Here is an 18671-nt window from a genome sequence, read left to right as displayed (position 1 = left end):
GAAAACGCAAAAGTGAAAAACACTTAGTTCTTTTAGGCAAATTATCATAGTCAAGTCAGTTAGTCAAGGAGAGCCGACCCCAGATGACGGGATAAGGCTTAGGGTAAGAAAAAGAATCACAGGCAAGTCACGTTAGTCTTTAGCGCCGGACGCGCTCTTAAGTCCTTTATGAAAAAATCCAAAAAGTGGCTCGACAATAACACTACTTTATGATAGGATCTGGTCACAAAATCTCATTAAAATAAATACAGACTAATAAACAGTTATTAAAAATGTATGTTTCTTCTATTTCGATATGACCTATGACTAGTACCTAATACCTATTGTTTATGAACGGACAAAAGGGGGCAAAATAGAAATACCAAAATCTGTCAGGTGGTCAAAGACATGCACTAACCTTCTCTCCGGGAGTCAGGAACTGCAGGCAGGATTGGCTGGGGTCCACAATTCACCAAGGAAGCACAACCGTTTTCGCACATGTCTTATAACAGTCTGTCATAGGTGTCAACAACTAATTAGAGGGCCGCGCGGGCGGAGCGAGGCGCGAGGGGTGGGGAAACCTATCTTTTAAATATATATGGTTAGGTAGGTAGAATTATAGGTAGAATTTTGAACATACCCCCGCCCTAAACATCACCATGTTTACGAGACAAAAAAAACATATTATGTATACTTCTTGCATTCTGGAATGGTCGGGTTAATTGACTTGTCTCACATTCAATGTCTAAAGGGTTTGGTAGGGGTGGCTCAGGAGGTTCCTCTATTTTCCAGAATCGCTCAACGACTTGAGTTAAGGAGAGGGCAGTCATAAGGGGCCCAGAGTTAGAGAAGTTCGGTACTGGCCCAGATATAATGTACCCAAAATTAGTTAATATAGCCGTCAAACCGCAGGGCTGCAATTGAATAACATCGGGTCGTAAAAGAGAGCCAAATACGTCAGCTCCTAATAACACATCTATTTGACCCGGTTTATAAAATGAAGGATCAGCAAGTCGCAATGATCGAGTTGAGGATCGAATGGACAAGGGCAGTTCAGTATCCGGGTGAGTACCGGCACAGAATATATAATAGTACAAGTACAGAAGGCCCACTGCTTTGATGTTCACGACATGCCGCCTTTTTAAATACCTACAAAATTCTAACAAAGAAACGAGCCGCACGTGCGCGACGCCCGGCGATAGGGTTGCCTACGGATTAAAACGATTTAATACTCAGATAAAATGTTATACTATTATATTCAAGTCTTGGGTACTTTCTAGGTATATATATATGGTATTTATATATTTTTGTTTAAGTTCCAACATCACAAGCCTTATTGAATCTTTTCGGGGGACTTAATCAATAATAGATCTGTGTAAACATGTCCTATGGTATTTTATTCATGATATCTATTTAACTAAGCATTATTAGCCATTCCACACGCGGACATCGCATATGAACCTTAAAAAAAAACTCGCGACGTAAAGTAACATTAGAAAGTGCGAACGTGCGTTTCGTGAGAACACGCGCAACCCCTGATTAGGCCGCGAACTCGCGGCCGCCGGCATGTACTTCTAGCGCGGCGATAGAATCGCAGAGTGAGCCGCCCCTGGTACCGGCAATAGTATCTACGACCATAGTAGAGGTGACTGTAATAACAGGCGAGGAAGAGTGGACAGGCTTGAACGTGACCGGGATGCAACCGCGAACTGACAGGGCAGGAAGGTTTCCAATACCATAAAGTACCATTGGAGATGAGGGTGAAGGGGTCAATTGCAAATTAAGTCGGGTTGCCGCTAAGTTACAAGTTACCATACAACCTTGAGCACCATTATCAATCAAGGCTCGTGCTTCTACATAATATCCGTTAGACGTTTTCATATGGATAACAGCAGTTGCGAGGACAACTAGATCTGGGTTAATAATTATTGAAGCACGAGTAGGAAGTGAAGAAGAGGGGCCGTCTAGTTATTGTGGACTCTCACGCTGAGAGCCTTTATACACTTCGCGCCGAGAAGGGCGTGGAGACTACTAGTGGTAGGGGTAGGGGAACGCACTTCACGACGAAAGGGTGGGGAAGAGTAGCGTGTAGGGGAGTGGTTCGGAGAGCGACGCCATGTTCTAGAAGGAGATGGAGGGGGAGAAGCCGGTGAGGTAGGACGCGGGGAGGTACGGTTCATTACATAACAGCGAGCACCCCCGCCCGTGCGAGGGTGGGGGGAGCTGGGCCTATTTGGCTCAGGAGAGTGACGAAATGCCACTAATCGATTTTGCGGGTTTCCGCGGGGATATACCGGATTTTTTGGATCATTAAAACACAGAAGTGTGTGATGGGTAGGACGACGGCAAGTGTTACAACGATAGTCGCGCGTACACGAAACAATTGTGTGTTTATCTAAACATCTATAACATAGCCCATTTGATTTTACAAAATTCGAGCGGTCGCGGGGGCTCATATCTAAAAAATCTCGACACTCACGCAAGTAATGACCTTGACTCAAACACATAGGGCACTTCGATGAGCGCGCACTAGGTTCGACTACCAACGCGTGACGCGGAGCTTTCGGTACCGCACCGGTTTTGGAATAGGAATTAGACGCGGCGTCCACCAGAGAGGTATTGCCCACGTTATCGTGGTGCCGGCATTCTTCTTCTAGGAAATCGATAAGTTTATCGAAGGTAGGTAGGTCCTTTTGACCGTCTCCGTGGCGGCGCTCGAAACGCGATTTTAAATCCGCAGGAAGTTTCCCAAAACATATGTGGACAAGAATATATGACCAATGTTTCACTGGTAACTCGAGTCGCTCTAAACAGCGATAAGCAGTAAGCAAAGGGTTGAGGAAACTGGAGCGTAGACCAGTCAACCGAGGACTAATATCGGGCAGGGATATTATTTGGGCGATGTAGGTATCCGCAAGGACGCGTGTGTTATGGTACCTTCTTTTAAGAAGGTCACGGGCTACACAGTAATTGCCGGCTTCAACCTTCAAATGTTGGACTAGTCGTTTAGGCTCCTCCGACAATGCACTCATTAAATAATGCATCTTATGTGTGGGTAATAAATCACTACGAGTATCAACGACACTATCAAATTGATCGATAAAACTAATCCAGGCGTCCGATCGCCCATTAAATCGTGGAATTGGAAGATCAGGCAATTTTTGGGGTCGCGGGAGATCGAGGTCAGCGGCGAGAATAGTAGCCCGTTCAGGCGCTGAACGCATTGGAGTACTTGCGGAGATAGGTACGACTATCTCGTTATGTTTAACCTTAATGTCTACGACTTGGTCGCGCACGGTCCTAACAAGGTTTTGAACATAGGTGTACTCCTCGACGTCTATTGCCTGATCCAGGCCGCCAAGGAGCTGGGCGCTGGGCCCTCGGAACTCTTTATATTGTTCCTCAAGGTCAGTTACATAAACCATAAGTCGGGCACGGTCCGCTATATTCAACTGTGAGTGTGCATTCGCAATCCACTCACTTGTAAATCTTAAAGTTCCAATTGATTTTCTATAATCACTAGTTTCCGTAAACAATGTCGATCTAATCGTATCATTATTCCCTTCATCAGCCATTTTAACTCAAGCGATAAACAGTTTAGCAGCAGGAAAATAAAATAACTATAATTCGCAAGACGCTTTACACCGTGTCCAATAAGTCCGAATACTCACATTTTACCTCAGTTCTAAAGATATAGGGATCACAGGCCATCAAATTCTTATTTAAACTAAAGAGTATATTCCTCTTAATAAAATACAAGCACAAAGTACATGAAATTTCCGAAGTGTCTAAGAAAAACAAAGAGGTAAAGTGCTAACAAAATACTTGCTCGGCACGCAGGTGACGAGTTATTTTTTATAAGGAGAATCTGTATGTGATAAAACAGACGCCACGTGTCCAAAATAAACTATTATGGGTACCGAGGATAGATAACGTTCCGGGCAACTAGAAAAATGTGCCTAGGTTCCAGAGCTCACCATCGGCCCAGATGTGGGATGCAGTATATAAGCGAGGTAAACTACCTTCAGTACTTACAGATAAAAGCGTTAAAATCAACGTTTTTTTCTTTAAAACCAAGGTTTTGGAGAAAAAAATGCCTTAAAGTTAAAAAGGATGCTTGGGAATGAGTATCATGTGTCCCAAGAAGACGCACCTCCAGCACATTCGGCAAATGGTATTCTAGCGTAGTTTCAGACTAATTTGGCAGTTTTTTATCCGAAACATGAGTGGCCACCCAGGCCTCCAGGTTTAGGCGTATTAGACTATTTTGTATGGTCATACATGCTTTGAAGACTAAATTTTTATAAAATCATAAACCTACATCATTTCAAAAAGGTTATCGAGAGTATTTGAGATGAAATGTGAAGAAAACGGTGCGTGCCGCATGTGATCCGTTTGAGAAGCGTTTGAGGCTGGTAAACAAGTTAATGCTGGAGTTATTCCAAAACATTTGTTGTGAATGTAGTAAATAAGAGTGCCATTCATAAAATATAATAATAATGTAGTAACTATTTGTTCATTTTGTTTTATTGGCTATTTGTGCTGTATTCAAACTTATTGGACACGGTGTAAATTCGAACGTATTCGCTCGCAGATAAGGTCCTAATTAGGGAGCGCGGCGGTCTGCCCAGCAACAAGATTGAAAATATAATAATTAAATTTCACAGTAAATTTTTAGTCAAAAATACTTCAAGTAGGTTTATAAACAGTAGTTTAGCTTATCACTTTTACCGGGGACTATAATATAGCACTGGCTTAATTCAAAGTAACTTTAAATTCCACGTGGTTTTAAACTTAGAAACAAAATTAAATTGAGCCGTCGGCCCTGGAGTTAAGGTACAAATTACAATTTGGCAATCGGGTTGAACTAAGGATAATCGATGGCAGAATACACAGTTACGTAGCACAAATTCCAGAATGCAATTTTACGTATTTAATAACTTTAGGTAACACAAATAGGTACTAAACGCGCCAGAAGGTTAAGAAAGGGAGGATTTTGCAATGTTTCACTACACGGGGTGTGAAATTAATATAAAGAGGGGATCTAACCACGCTCTGCTACCAAAAATGTTTATGAACGGACAAAAGGGGGCAAAATAGAAATACCAAAATCTGTCAGGTGGTCAAAGACATGCACTAACCTTCTCTCCGGGAGTCAGGAACTGCAGGCAGGATTGGCTGGGGTCCACAATTCACCAAGGAAGCACAACCGTTTTCGCACATGTCTTATAACAGTCTAACCTATCTTTTAAATATATATGGTTAGGTAGGTAGAATTATAGGTAGAATTTTGAACACCTATTATAGATTATAGACATTTAAACTCTTATTAATTAAAAATATATTATAATCACAAACATTTTCATGGATTCTAATTCGAAAAACATGACAGCTATGATTTAAAAGCTGATTTTATACTTGTACTCTATTTTCAGCGTGTGAACTACTAGACCGACAAAGTGGATCACTAAACTTGAGTCGAAAATAAATTCAATTCAAATTCCGTAAAAATAGATCAAACAAACGACATTAGTTAGTATCAATGACTATTATGTTAATAATAACAAACTTTTATCTCATTAAATGTGTTTAATATACCACACACATGTATTTCACTGAACAAGTACTAAAGTTTAGTAAACCGACAAAGTGGGACGCTCCCTTCAGAAAATCACTAAACTTTATTTGCATAAAAAAGTACTTAATATTTGATGTTTTCACACTTTTTTCATATTTTTTATGCTTGATCAGTGTGTTTTAAGTAATCATATGTTATACACATAGGTAATTTGTATTTTTTAATAGTATATTTTTAATTATATTTTTATTAACTTTTTGATATAATGACTAACTTAGGGCATCCACAGAATTATTTCTACTTTTTTTGGCATAAGAATACATTTATAAATACAATTTCAATGATAAAATTGCATGTTGTGCTGTAAATTTGGAAAAATAGACATATTCACGTTGCGATATTTTTGTTCTGTTTTTATGTTTAAGTCTCCGCAACATTAAAAGTACTATGATTACATGCATGATTTAGACTTATTCGAAATCCCTAAAGTATGACGATTAATTTGATACCCACCACTCCATAACTTCACACTACAAGTGTGTTTTTTACCATCCCATACTTTAACCAACGTTTTCTCAATTGTCGGTTTTTCGCTTTTGCAAACTTGAAGAATTTTCAAAAAATAACTATAGCACCTATAACCATGTTTTTTTACACCAAAAGATAACTTATGTTCCGTAGTATTAGGAACTAGTCGTAACTCCATATCGACAAAGTGGGACGTTTTCCCGTGCACAAGCACATATGAGCAATGTGCTAGCAACCTGTCACTACAATATCACAATGAGGAGGCACTCTCAAAGGTGGCGTCACCTTATTAGTCCATTGCACAGATAAACAATTTCACACGTGAGAGCGAGATGATTATTTTTTTCTCTCAAACATATGAATGACAGTGACATGCCTAGGCACTAGCACAGGCGTCGCCTGGCGGGACAAAATGTCAGTGTGCCTCCTCATTTCAGAGTGGCGCTGAAACTTGAGCAGTTTCATGTGCTGTAGGTGCTTACCCCTTTTGGGAATGTTACGTATATGTAGTTACTCAAATTGATCTGCCTTTCATTGCCTTTTGTGGCGGTATTTTAGATAAATGTACAGTCAGCCAAGAAAGTGGTTCACCACTTTTCGACTCTATTTCAAACACATAAGGTCTAAAAGTGGTAAACCACTTTTTTGTCTGACTGTACCTAATGAAAATGACATCACATAATGGTGCTCCCACACTGGCCGATATAAAATGTTAAAGGCTGACCAGAAATATATGACTATTGTCAGGAGGGCGCTGTTATTCTGATATATGGGATGACAGTTCAATATACAATAGTATAATGAAAATAGTTCTAATAAAATTCCGCAATATGGCGCGTAGTCATATATTTCTGGTCTGGCCCCATAGCCAAATTACATTTCTGCGACGCGACACGCCACCGAAACGCCGCTGAAATGTTGTCTGGCTCTGTCGCGCCAAAATGCGCAAGAGCGATAGTAGAGATAGCTATCTATCTCTCTACGAAAGATATATTATCGTGAGCGTTTGTGCATTCAGCTACGCACACAGGCTTTATATAAAGCTGAGTTTAGACCAGCAAAGCAAGTTATTGCTGCAAGTTTTGACACCGCAACTTTACTGTAGGTAAGAGTGAGTGGCAAATATCTGCATCTCTTTCTTGCATATACTTCTGTCTCAAAACTTGCAGCAATAACTTGCTCGTCTAAACTCAGCTTTACATGTTGTGCCAGCGACGGCGCGATGGCGCAATGGCGCGCTGTCCCTGTCACACCGTCTTATAGTACGTTGCTTCTGGAAAGTTATGTATGAAAATATTGGCATAATTAATGGAAGATTTTTTTTTGATTGGGATATGTACATTATAGGCCGAAGTTATTTTTCATCAACCCTCCCTATCTCTCCCCCCTCTGCGTCACCCCTCTTCCCCCCCCTTAAATAGCCGAAAATGCGGTTTTTCGTGATTTCTGACAAAACCGTTGCAGATACAGAAAAAGCGTGTAGGAACAAAGTAATCCTTAATAAATTTACTACAAATCATTCATTGAAACTTTGGTTCTAGCACTTATATTTTTCGCGTGATCCATCACGAAAGTTGGTCCTTTGCTGCAATTTTCTTTAGTGAATGTTAAGTTTTCTCCCAAATTGCTTACGAAATCTGTTTGATATTACTAAAATATTATAAACTGAAAATGAATTTCAGGGGGAAAAATCACTAACATGGGTGGAACTTGAACTCACGGCTTCTGGATTGAAACTCCAGGGCTCTACCAACAGCTACCAAAAGCTCATCCCCAGTCATCGATATACTATATGGATCAATGGTACTCCTAGCGACTACTACCGTGAAAATATTACGTCTTAAATAGTTACTGGAATTCCAAGACATATTGTAAATTCCACCCATGGTAGTGATTTTTCCCCCTTAATTTTATTTTCGTCATGGGTTACAATATTTTAGTCATATCAAACAAATTTCGACGATTTCGTAAGCATTTTGGGCGAAAACTTAACATTCATTTGCAGCAAAGGACCAACTTTCGTGACGGATCACGCGAAATCTATAAGTGCTAGAACCAAAGTGTTAATGAATGATTTGTAGTAAATTTATTAAGGATTACTTCGTTCCTACGCGCTTTTCCTGTATCTTCAACAGTTTTGTCAGAAATCGAGAAAAACCACATTTTCGGCACTTTAAGGGAGGGTAGAGGGGTGACGCAGAGGGGGGAGGAGTGGGGAGGGTTGATTAAAAATAACTTCAGTCTATAACGTACATATTTCAATTTAAAAAAACCTTCCATTAATTATGCCGTAATTTTAGCTAATTTCCCCCTACTATTATATAACATCTATAACAGCCCAATATGGGAGCACCATTAATCGTTTCGCATTATTATTTGCTTAACGCTATAATTTATATACGATATGACTACTTTCCGTCTATGTTAGATGTGCGTATTTTCCTACTTTGTAATACAGTATTCAAATATTATCCTTAGTTAATATAAATATTATATAGTATTATCCTTAGTTATTATCCTTAGTTAATATAAATATTCGATAGTAGGTGCTGTTGTAGAGACCATTGAACCAGAGAAATTCGAGTTAAGTAATAAAAGTGAAGGATATGAATTTTATATTTTTGTTAATTTTATCGATGATGTGGGAAATCAATTGCTCGGGTAAGTAAGTTTTTATTTATACATTTAATTTTAACATTTAATTTTAGAGAGAAAATACAACCAGTTTTCATGTTCGTTCAACAAGTTTTTTGGTTAAAATAGCGCCTACGTGCTCTTTGGTTCAAACAACAAGCTACTTGTCATTTGAATCGGCAATTTATTTGAATCAACAAGTCGATTTTATAAAAAAAACCTGACATATATTGTTTTAAACATACGTTTGGCTGATTCAAACGGATAAACTGCAACAAGTCGAACTTGTTAAATTCACAATGCAAATTTCTCTCAGTGTAATGTATCCAAATGGTTTATATCGAAAATCCTTAGTTACCTTTCTATCGTTGTTACTTTTACGTTTGAATGGCAGATGCGTTCAGGGAGAAGATATATATTTTTTTAATTTTTGGAACTTTTGGTTTCCAAAAACTTACCAATGTAGTGCAAGAGTGTAGACTTGTTGTAATTAAGTTATAGTAACTACTTAGATTAGTTAGGCGTAATAACAACAAGAACATACCAAACAGATAATTTCTTGTAATCATAATTATTGGCTCGTTAGGAAAATTGCGGGTTACTACTTAGATGAGACTATCTTAGCTCATGGCCGAGCATCGTGACCGGGACATATGTCATAATAAAGAGAGGCCTATGATCAGCAGTGGGCGGATAAAGGACTGATAATGATGAACCATGCACCAATATTATATTTATCTGTACACACATGAGCCTAAAATCTTAGAGAGCCAATAGTCGAATTCACTGAAAGCTGTACAGTCGACCAAAAATGTGGTTTACCACCCTACGGTTGAGGTTCGTTTGAACGTCATGAGACAACAAGGTCGATTTCCCATTGCAATAATATTATTTATGTCAGTGACAATTGCTCTGTCTATATATGATACTTACGTCATGCCATGTGTCAGTCAACCTTAGCGATCGTTAGAGCTCACAGAAACTTTTGTCAAAACTGGCAGACCACTTTCTTGGCCCACTGTACCTACTGCGCTGCGTATTGGTTGTTTTTAGGGTTCCGTACCTCAAAAAGGAAAAACGGAACCCTTATAGCAGCCAGGGCGCCTAGGGCTCCGCAAAACCTCTCTGGGGGCTCCGTGTGAATTTTGGCGGACTGATATGCAATTTCAACTCTCTTCCATAAAACCTTGCTATAAACAATTTTTTTTTATTTATTTAATTTAAGGGTTCCATCAGATATTTTGCTTTCCAAAAGGGTTCCATGAGAAAATAAGTTTGAGAACCGCTGCCTTATAGGATCACTCGTGCGTCTGTCACAGCCAATTTTCTCCGAAACAACTGAACCGATTAACTTGAAATTTGGCACGCATAATATATGTAAACTTGTGACAGTTGTGACCCAATGACGGACATGTAATTTAAATGAAGAAAATTTAATTATAGGGGCCACTTTTGAGGGCTGAAAGTGAAAATTAAGTTAGAACTTCTGCTTGAAAATACGTAACAAAACTAACAAATCGTTTAAGTACTTAAATATGTAGCAGGATTAGGTCCATCATCATACTATGAGGATTAGATTACATTGATTTCAACATTTTGTGGCCCGGGGCGGATGTGTTAATTTATCGTCACTGGTTTTTTGATTTAATTTTTCCGCACTTGTATATGAACTCTATTTCGTAGATTTTTTTCCCTATTAGGTCCACAGATCGACATCACATGGAGAACAAAGACTACGAACCCCAAACTAAATGGAAGCATATACCAGTTTCACGAAAACGAGACGGTTACAATGGACTGTGTTTTGTACTGCACCGCATGCCCCGTTGAAACGAAATACACCCTACATTTTTATTTACATGAAAACGAGGATAAGATGGAAAGAGGTACGTACCAAAATAATTATTTTATTCGGGTATACGGTATACGCAATATAATTACCCATACAACCATTTCAGTCGCAAAATCTTCAAATCAGTAACTAACTGTCAAATGTGACATAACGCGTGGTAACGTCGTGCAAACAATGCGACCGTATTGATACAATAACAAAATGTAGTCGTCGTGTGCACTCGTTACGGTAACAAAATGTGTACGAATTTGTGGCTGTCAATGTCACTGTCAGAATGACTTTAACGACACTTTATTAGTCGACGTTTGCACACATAACGGTAACAACATGTGGACGAATTTGTGGCTGTCATTGTCACTGTCAGAACGGTTTCTGACAGTGACATTGACAGAATTTGTACACACATGTGTAGGTCTGATTACCGAACTGCTCCTAAACCACTGTATCCGCAAATGACAATCTGAAATACGAAGGTTTCTCAAACTGTCTTGTGAAGTTGTGGACTGGTTGCTTTGAATCATTTAAATATGAGCGAATTAAATAATAATAAACGACGACGACCATTTATGCACTCTTCGACATTTTATAGAAATGTGGGAAAGTTAAGAAAAGTGCAGAATGATAATACAAATAGATAAGCACTTTATAGTTACTTAATGTATTAAATATATAATTTTTAATTCTTATTGATAAAAATGAAGTGTAGTGTTGCTTTACACAATAAAAGTAGGAATCAAATGAAATAGAGTATTTACTGTGATATTAATAGAATTTCTGTTGCGCAATGATAGTTTTTTTTTCAGTACAGATGCTGCTTTTTCTAACGCAGTAGTGCGAGCAAATCAAGCAATGATTCATTTCTTGTCTGGTCGAAACTCTTAGCTTAGATTTAGGTACTGAAAATCGTCGTACGATACACGTGCGAAAAGGACATTCACAACTCGTGTCGAAGTAAAACACTCCCTTCGTTCGTGTATTAATTTATCGCTACTCGTATCGATTTTCCTCTTTTCCGCACTCGTATCTACAAGTATTTTGTTTGGGTTACAAAAAAAAACACATTATTTACTCTACTACGTTTTATTTAAGTATGTCTCTTTAACATTACAAATTTGTAGACACTTATCTATACAAAAATCTTGACTTAAGAAGTACAGATCGCTGAAATTAATGTTGATAGTAATATTAATGACGACTACTTCAACAAGTGTCAATTGTGAAATGCCGCAAAATACTAGTTGCTCTATAGAAGACCATAATAATATGATCCCCGATCCTTTACAACCCAGCAGCTCGGTACGCACGTTACATTTTTTTTTAATCTTCTTTAGTGAGGGCAACTGAGTACGACGGCATATTTAATTGTTTATAAAGTTTGAGGATACCATTTTGAAAATATAATAAATATTCACTGCTTTCGGTCACGCGTGTACGCTGCGACCATTTTGCGACCGTTTGTCGACCGTTTGGTGACCGTTTGGCGACTGTTTTTTACATGGAATATTACCGTCTTAATCCATATTTTAACAACTGTATTAGTTTTCTAGGCATTATTTTTATTATTTCAGTATAGTATATGCACCGGAGCACTAAGACTTCACCAATCAATATACATAACACGCAAACACCGAGTAGTCAATAATATTATTACTGGTTAAACTGAGGTAAATTGATGGCGCGTTGATAAATTTAGACTTATTTTATGAAATCACTCGAGCAATTTAATTGGCCATGGTAATTAGCCCACATTATATTACAAATGCAAACAATATTTATCTTTAATAAATTCTTACGCCATTACATTTTAATGTCAAATGATTTTATTTCTTTTTTACTTTGACGTCTCTGACAGTCGCCATTTGAAAAGAATGAAATGAACGAATGTTTTTAGGAAAGTAGTCGCCAAACGGTAACAATGTGTGCACGCGTAGTGCACACTTCTGTCACTTCTGTGACCATTTGTGCCTGTTACCAATCGTCCCCATTTGGGTCGCCGCGACTAAACGTCGACCGTACTGCGACTAAGCATTGAGACCCGAAGACCTGTGTGTACACAAAATAGGAGGATTTGCGTAGGAACGGCGACCGATTATGGTTATATGGGTAATCCATAAAAACTTAATAACCACAAAATTAAAATTTTGACAAAACCCCCGACCGCGACATGTACTATGTCCGATGTTCATGAAACATGGCTAAGAACACTCCCGACTAACTCAGCTTTCAAACAAAAAAAACGAAATCTAAATCGGTTTATCCGTTCGGGAGCTACGATGCCACAGACAGACACACACACAGACAGACAGACAAACAGACAAGTCAAACTTATAGCACCCCGTCGTTTTTGCGTCGGGGGTTAAAAATCGGAGACAAAGATGTTTAACCCTTATCTTCCGACGTGCGAATATGGTGGGTACCTTCATCGCGATCGTGGATTGTGGTCACATACCTACGCATACGGCTATTGCAATATGATCACAGACAAAGAACGAAACTTTTATTTTCACGATTCGCGATAGAAGCTCCGTTTATGCAAGTAGCGTCCTCTAAACAAAGTAGAATAGAATAGAATAGAATAGAAGAATAGAATCAAGCGAAGTCAAGCGTATTTTCTATTATTTACCTAATTTTTTTCAGTGATTGTAAAAAACGGTACACCCGCAATCATATCAAAAACCTTCACACTACATGAAAACGACACAGAGATAATATGCGAGAAGGTTGGACACTTCAGCATTGAGACAGCGACGATTGATTCCACGGTGACAGTTCAAGTGATAAGAAAAGAGAACGTGAATAATGAGCCAAGTAATTTTACTTTACATACATTTTTTATTCCACACTTAACAAATAAAAAAGGAGATGGTGACACAAAGAAGCTAAAGATCTTACTGCGAGGACGCTTATTGAATTTTGATCGAAGCGAATGATTCCATATTAGAATCACAAGTATAGCGAGGGATTATTCTAAACAAGAATCTTCTTCTTATTTTCGAAATACTATATTCTTCACAAAAGAAAATTGTACGAAATTTAAAAGTAGTGCTCTAGAACAGAAAACCGTCACTTTGATCGCTCCTGGCGAGGCCGAAAAGTGCTCCCTCATAACAGGGAAGAAAAGACCCTTACTGAATTATTGATGTGAAAAATAATATTGTATTGGTATCTACTCAATATTGGTATCGTCTCATTACAATATTTTAACTGGTCGAGGGTTTACTGCTGAAACCCGATAAATCGAGAATCGAGATAATCCTTGAAATAACAACATTGTGGAAATTGCACATAGCCCGAATGTCAAAAACCAGTTTGCTCAACTTATCGGGTTTCACCAGTAAACCCTCGTGGTGTTATTTTAATTCTAACGTTCTATTTTTCAGGTCATTTTCAATATCTGGCAATCATTGTATGCATCCTGGTTGTAGCCCTAATACTTGCGGCTGTATTTGCGTATATTGTTTTCAAGTATAAAGGAAAAGGTATGTTTTATCAAGGCTGACATTTCATAATACCATAATTATATGCTCGTTACCTTTAACTTCTACATTCTGATGTATGCAACCTTTGGTTCAAATTTTAGGGTATAAAAAAGACGAAGACATAATGAATCTACCACCGAAGCGATCGGAAAACTTTTATCAGAGTAAGCAACTAATTAAACTATTAAGCATTACATTTTTTAACAGGGCTGCTAGTTACAGTTTGCTGGATTAAATACAATTTCAGCGACACTACATCATAAGGGCGCCAGTACACGGTGCCGCCTCCGTGCAGATACCGCACCTCCCCCGCACACGTCTCGTGCATCGCGTGGAGGGTTAGTAACTTATTGTTAATCTGTGGTGGAGGTACGGCACCGCTGCGGTGTTGACGCGGAGACGGCACTCGCGATTTAAACTAACTAGTGTGCCATATGTGTCCGCAGATTACGTATGGCACGCGTTTTCAGTAGACGCATATGAAAATTTCACGCATTATATAGAATAATAAAAATGTAAGGTCTCATATAAGGGCTACATATTGGTAACATTTTTGGAATTTATATGGTTACTAGAGTATGGCGTAATGGCGTATCTCGAGCATCGGTGTCTAGTAAACTCTATGGTTTGTGTTATGGTTTATGTTTATGTTTATATTTAAATCAAAATTTGCATGCCTGTATGTGGGCCGAATACACTGAACACAAAATTATGTAACACCAACAAAATGTAACTGTATTCTGGCAAATAAATTATTTGATTGATTGATTGGTAGTTGCTCGACGCAACCCCAACGTTACAGCGTATTGAGTGACTGACGCGCATAAGACGCTGGGTAGTGTGATTGAGTTTCATTATCTTTGATTAACTATAAGTACTTACTATAACACCACAATTCATTTCAGTGGGAGGATGTAAACCAACCGACACTATGAAAAACCGACCACTTCCTACACCGCCATCTAATGAGTATAAAATGTAGTAAGTATAATTTTAAAGAAACAAAAACCGCCGCTTTAGGGATTCAGGTAAAAGGTACTTGCAAATGTTGGATTATACAGACACACCAGCAGTTCCACTGCACGAAATGCCACAGTTCTGAACGTTTTTTCATGCTGTTCTGATAAAAATACCAAAGTCACTATAAGTGTGCCGTTCAGATTTGAGGAGTTCTGATCTGATCATCATCAGCAGTTCCACTGCACCAAATGTCACTATTCACAGCATAAATGCATGCTGTTCTCTTAAAAATACCAAAGTAATTATAAGTGTGCCGTTCAGATTTGAGGAGTTCCGTTCTGGTCATCATCAGCAGCTCCACTGCACTAAATACCACAGTTCAGAAAGAAAATGGATGCTGTTCTTATAAAAACACAAAAATCACTATATAAATGCCTTTAAGATTTGACGAGTTCCCTCGATTTCTCCAGGATCTCATAATCATAACTGAATTCTGATAAAAATGTAGAGATATATCTATTTTAGCTATGTAATGTTGGTATTATGAGTCCTATGCAGTGCAGTTCGTTTAGACTAAAAGTGATTTGTTTAATATATGTATAGGTAAATAAATTTTACTAGTGCAAATGAAACGATTCAGTATCTTTTCGGAACCATAATAATGATTTTTAACTTTTGATTAGCAGAAACGTCTGCAATCGATGCCACTAGACTATATAATTAATAACTAATAAGATAATTTACCTTTAAACACCTCTTCTACTGCGCATGGGGCTTGAAACTGTTTTCTGAATTAGCAGGCCCTTGTTGCTTTATGTAAAAACAATATACCTACCATTTCTGTGTCTTTTCAATGGTTACCTATCAAAAAGTCGAAAATTGTAATGTCGAATATTAGTAGCCCGAAAATGCTTCCCATTTTATTAATTGGCCGAAGTTTTGTTTGCCCGAAAGTATTTTTCCCCTATTATTATTTTCCCCCTTCTTATTTCGCTGTAATTTTGTTTCCCTTATGATTCGAATCAACACTTATTAAAATTCCTAAGAATTATTTGACAACTACTTTTTGTCGCGTAAAGTTTTTATTCCGAAATATTATTTAGCCACTATATCAAAAGTTCGAAATTCGAATTAACACTTTTTAAAAATTTTCATACAAATGTTTGTTTCTGTGAGGGTCGCAGTTCTAACCTAACCTAACCCGCTTTTTTAGCACAAGTTTGTTTCTGTATGGTCGCAGTTCTAACCTAACCTAACCCGCTTTTCTAGCACAAGTTTGTTTCTGTATGGTCGCAGTTCTAACCTAACCCACTTTTCTTGCAAATGTTTGTTTCCTTGAGGATCGCAGTTCTAACCTAACCCACCTTTCTAGCAAATGTTAGTTTCTGTATGGTCGCAGTTCTAACCTAACCTAACCAACTTTTCTAGCACAAGTTTGTTTCTGTATGGTCGCAGTTCTAACCTAACCCACTTTTCTAGCAAATCGTCGCTGCGCGTGCAGATTTCGCTATGTGTTTTTAACCTACTTTACAGGAGACACAAAAAACTGTTTATTTCGGCAATTATTGAACACAAATAAATCAATATTTTTATGGCATAAGTATTTTCACTTTTGCATACATTAAGAAATAACTTGAAATTTTATTTCAGTTATTATAAGGTTAAAAAAATATTTTTTCATAAATATGTTACATAGCGATTATAATTTGAGTCATAAAAAACCGGTATGTGTCTTACAATCACTTAACTAGATTTTATTCTTAAGGAACAAAATACAATTTGTGCACTTTATCGTCACATGGTTATTTAATCATATGATTTGAATTAACTATGTTGTTGTTGGTAATCACGGTCTATTTCATAATACAAAATTACATTACAAATACATAATAATAAAAAAATAAAATAGGTCCTTAAATAAAACTACAAACTAAAACTAAAATCTAAACTTATAAATAAACTATAAATAAAAGACTTGCCCCAAATCGCCGTCCACTGGCAACGTGCCCAGAAGGCTGGCAGCATTGCCACGTTGTATGGCAATGCTGATCCGCTGTGCCAGATATGACCCAGCCCTCTGGTCACGTGTCAATTCCACAAGCTTGCGGCTGCATTCTTTGAAGACCCTGTGGGCGCCTTCCCCCCAGGGCCCCAGGGTCTCAACCCCAAACGGCTCAAATAATAATAATAAATAATAATAAAAGCCATTTATTTCCCAAATAGTGTGTTAGAAAAATACAGATTTAGCTTATGTGTACAGTTAGTAAGTATTTGTAAAGAAAAAGAAATTAAAATTAGATTTAATGTGGGTGTGTCCATTTTTGGACGTAGGCCGTAACCACTATTAATGGTTGCATACTTGCGCCGCTTGAGGAGTTCGGCCGAATTGGCCGCCGAGCCAGCCTTTAAAGCGGTGCGATGGAGATGGGACAGCGCCAGAGTATCAGCACAAGTGGCATCCCAAACTAAGGGCTGTCCCATTTTCCATGGCACGAGCGTCATGCCGTCGGGCCTCTTTCCGTCATCGCGAGTGAGACCGGTCGGTTCTAATACGGCCGGTACTCCCGCACTGGCTAAGGCCCGACGGATGACGTCGTTGAGGCTCGCATGGCGGGAAGCGCGTCCTGCGCTTCTGCCGCAGGATAAGCCATGGTGGCCCAGCTGATCAACTGGGTCACCACAGCGACAGCGATGCGGGGTAACACAATTCACTCCCAGGCGGAGAGCGACCGAGATGCGGAAAGTGGAGTCGTCCAAAAAGGTACCAATTGCCACGGACGGCAGAGCCTGAAGCCACTGCCCAGACTCCCACTCGAAAGCGGCAAGGAGACGAGCACGCTCTTGAAGGCTGGTTGCCGTTTGATACAGGTTATTCCGTACCAGCCTACAAAGCGGCTCGTCCCAATGTCGCTGTGAATTGGGATATTCGGGCAGGTCTTCGTTTGGGCAGGCGTTGCTCCATGCATATCTGGCCTCTGATTTAACCGGCAAGTTTAATTGGTCTGTTGGGGACTTTAAAATTTTAGCGACCAATTCTTGTGAGCTATGGATAGAGGACAGATATGCAGGGAGCGAAACGCTGGACACTTTTCTTATACCCAGACCGCCATGCCTTATTGGCAGGGAAGCCTGAGTCCATGAGCGGTCGTCCAATTTTATATTGATAACTGTAATTAGGAGATTTTGAATAATTTTGTCAATATTTTCTAAAAGGGTGGGAAATTTCCAAAAGTGGCTGCACCTTAGAACGTAAGTAAATTTTGGGACAAAAAGGCAGTAACGAATAACAGTATATGCTACATGAGCATTAATTTTAGTTAGACGATCCGAAACTTCGTTTAGGTTTTCAATTTTGGTCTCTAAAAAATTTGAATATGAGTCGTCTAATACAGGTGCGCCTAAGAGGTGAAGTGAGCTTTTCTCTGTAACTTTAATATTAGGGGCAAGACAACGGAATTTAGTCGTTACGAGATCTTTGTCTGGGCATGTATCGGAAAAGAAAAGTTCACATTTGGAAAAGTTCAGTTCTAGTCCAATACCGCGGAATTCCTCAATGAGAACGCGAAGATCCTCAAGAACTTCGCTCACATCACCTCCTAGGGTGCCGTCGTCTAAGTACCACACATTGAAATTTGAATTTAATTTTAGAATAATCGGGTGA

The 18671-nt window shown here is 38.7% G+C and overlaps 1 protein-coding gene across 3 annotated transcripts in view; it reads left to right on the top strand.

The window, feature by feature from the left end:
• The first annotated feature begins 8660 nt into the window (after positions 1–8660).
• Positions 8661–18671, top strand: part of LOC125226277 — a 35813-nt gene continuing 25802 nt past the window's right edge. The window contains exons 1-6 of one of the 3 annotated variants that reach the window (XM_048130205.1): positions 8661–8746; positions 10420–10605; positions 13209–13379; positions 13952–14050; positions 14152–14214; positions 14956–15031. In XM_048130205.1, coding sequence (XP_047986162.1) covers positions 8692–8746; positions 10420–10605; positions 13209–13379; positions 13952–14050; positions 14152–14214; positions 14956–15031 — 650 coding nt within the window. In that variant the 5' untranslated portion in view covers positions 8661–8691. The remainder of the gene's footprint in view (positions 8747–10419; positions 10606–13208; positions 13380–13951; positions 14051–14151; positions 14215–14955; positions 15032–18671) is intronic. The other 2 variants (XM_048130206.1, XM_048130207.1) reach the window with 2 other exon arrangements.

Source organism: Leguminivora glycinivorella, chromosome 5 (assembly GCF_023078275.1).
Source record: "Leguminivora glycinivorella isolate SPB_JAAS2020 chromosome 5, LegGlyc_1.1, whole genome shotgun sequence".
Classification (NCBI taxonomy): Eukaryota; Metazoa; Arthropoda; class Insecta; order Lepidoptera; family Tortricidae; genus Leguminivora; species Leguminivora glycinivorella.
Note: the sequence above shows the minus strand (reverse complement) of the source record. Positions and strands in the feature narration are given on the sequence as shown.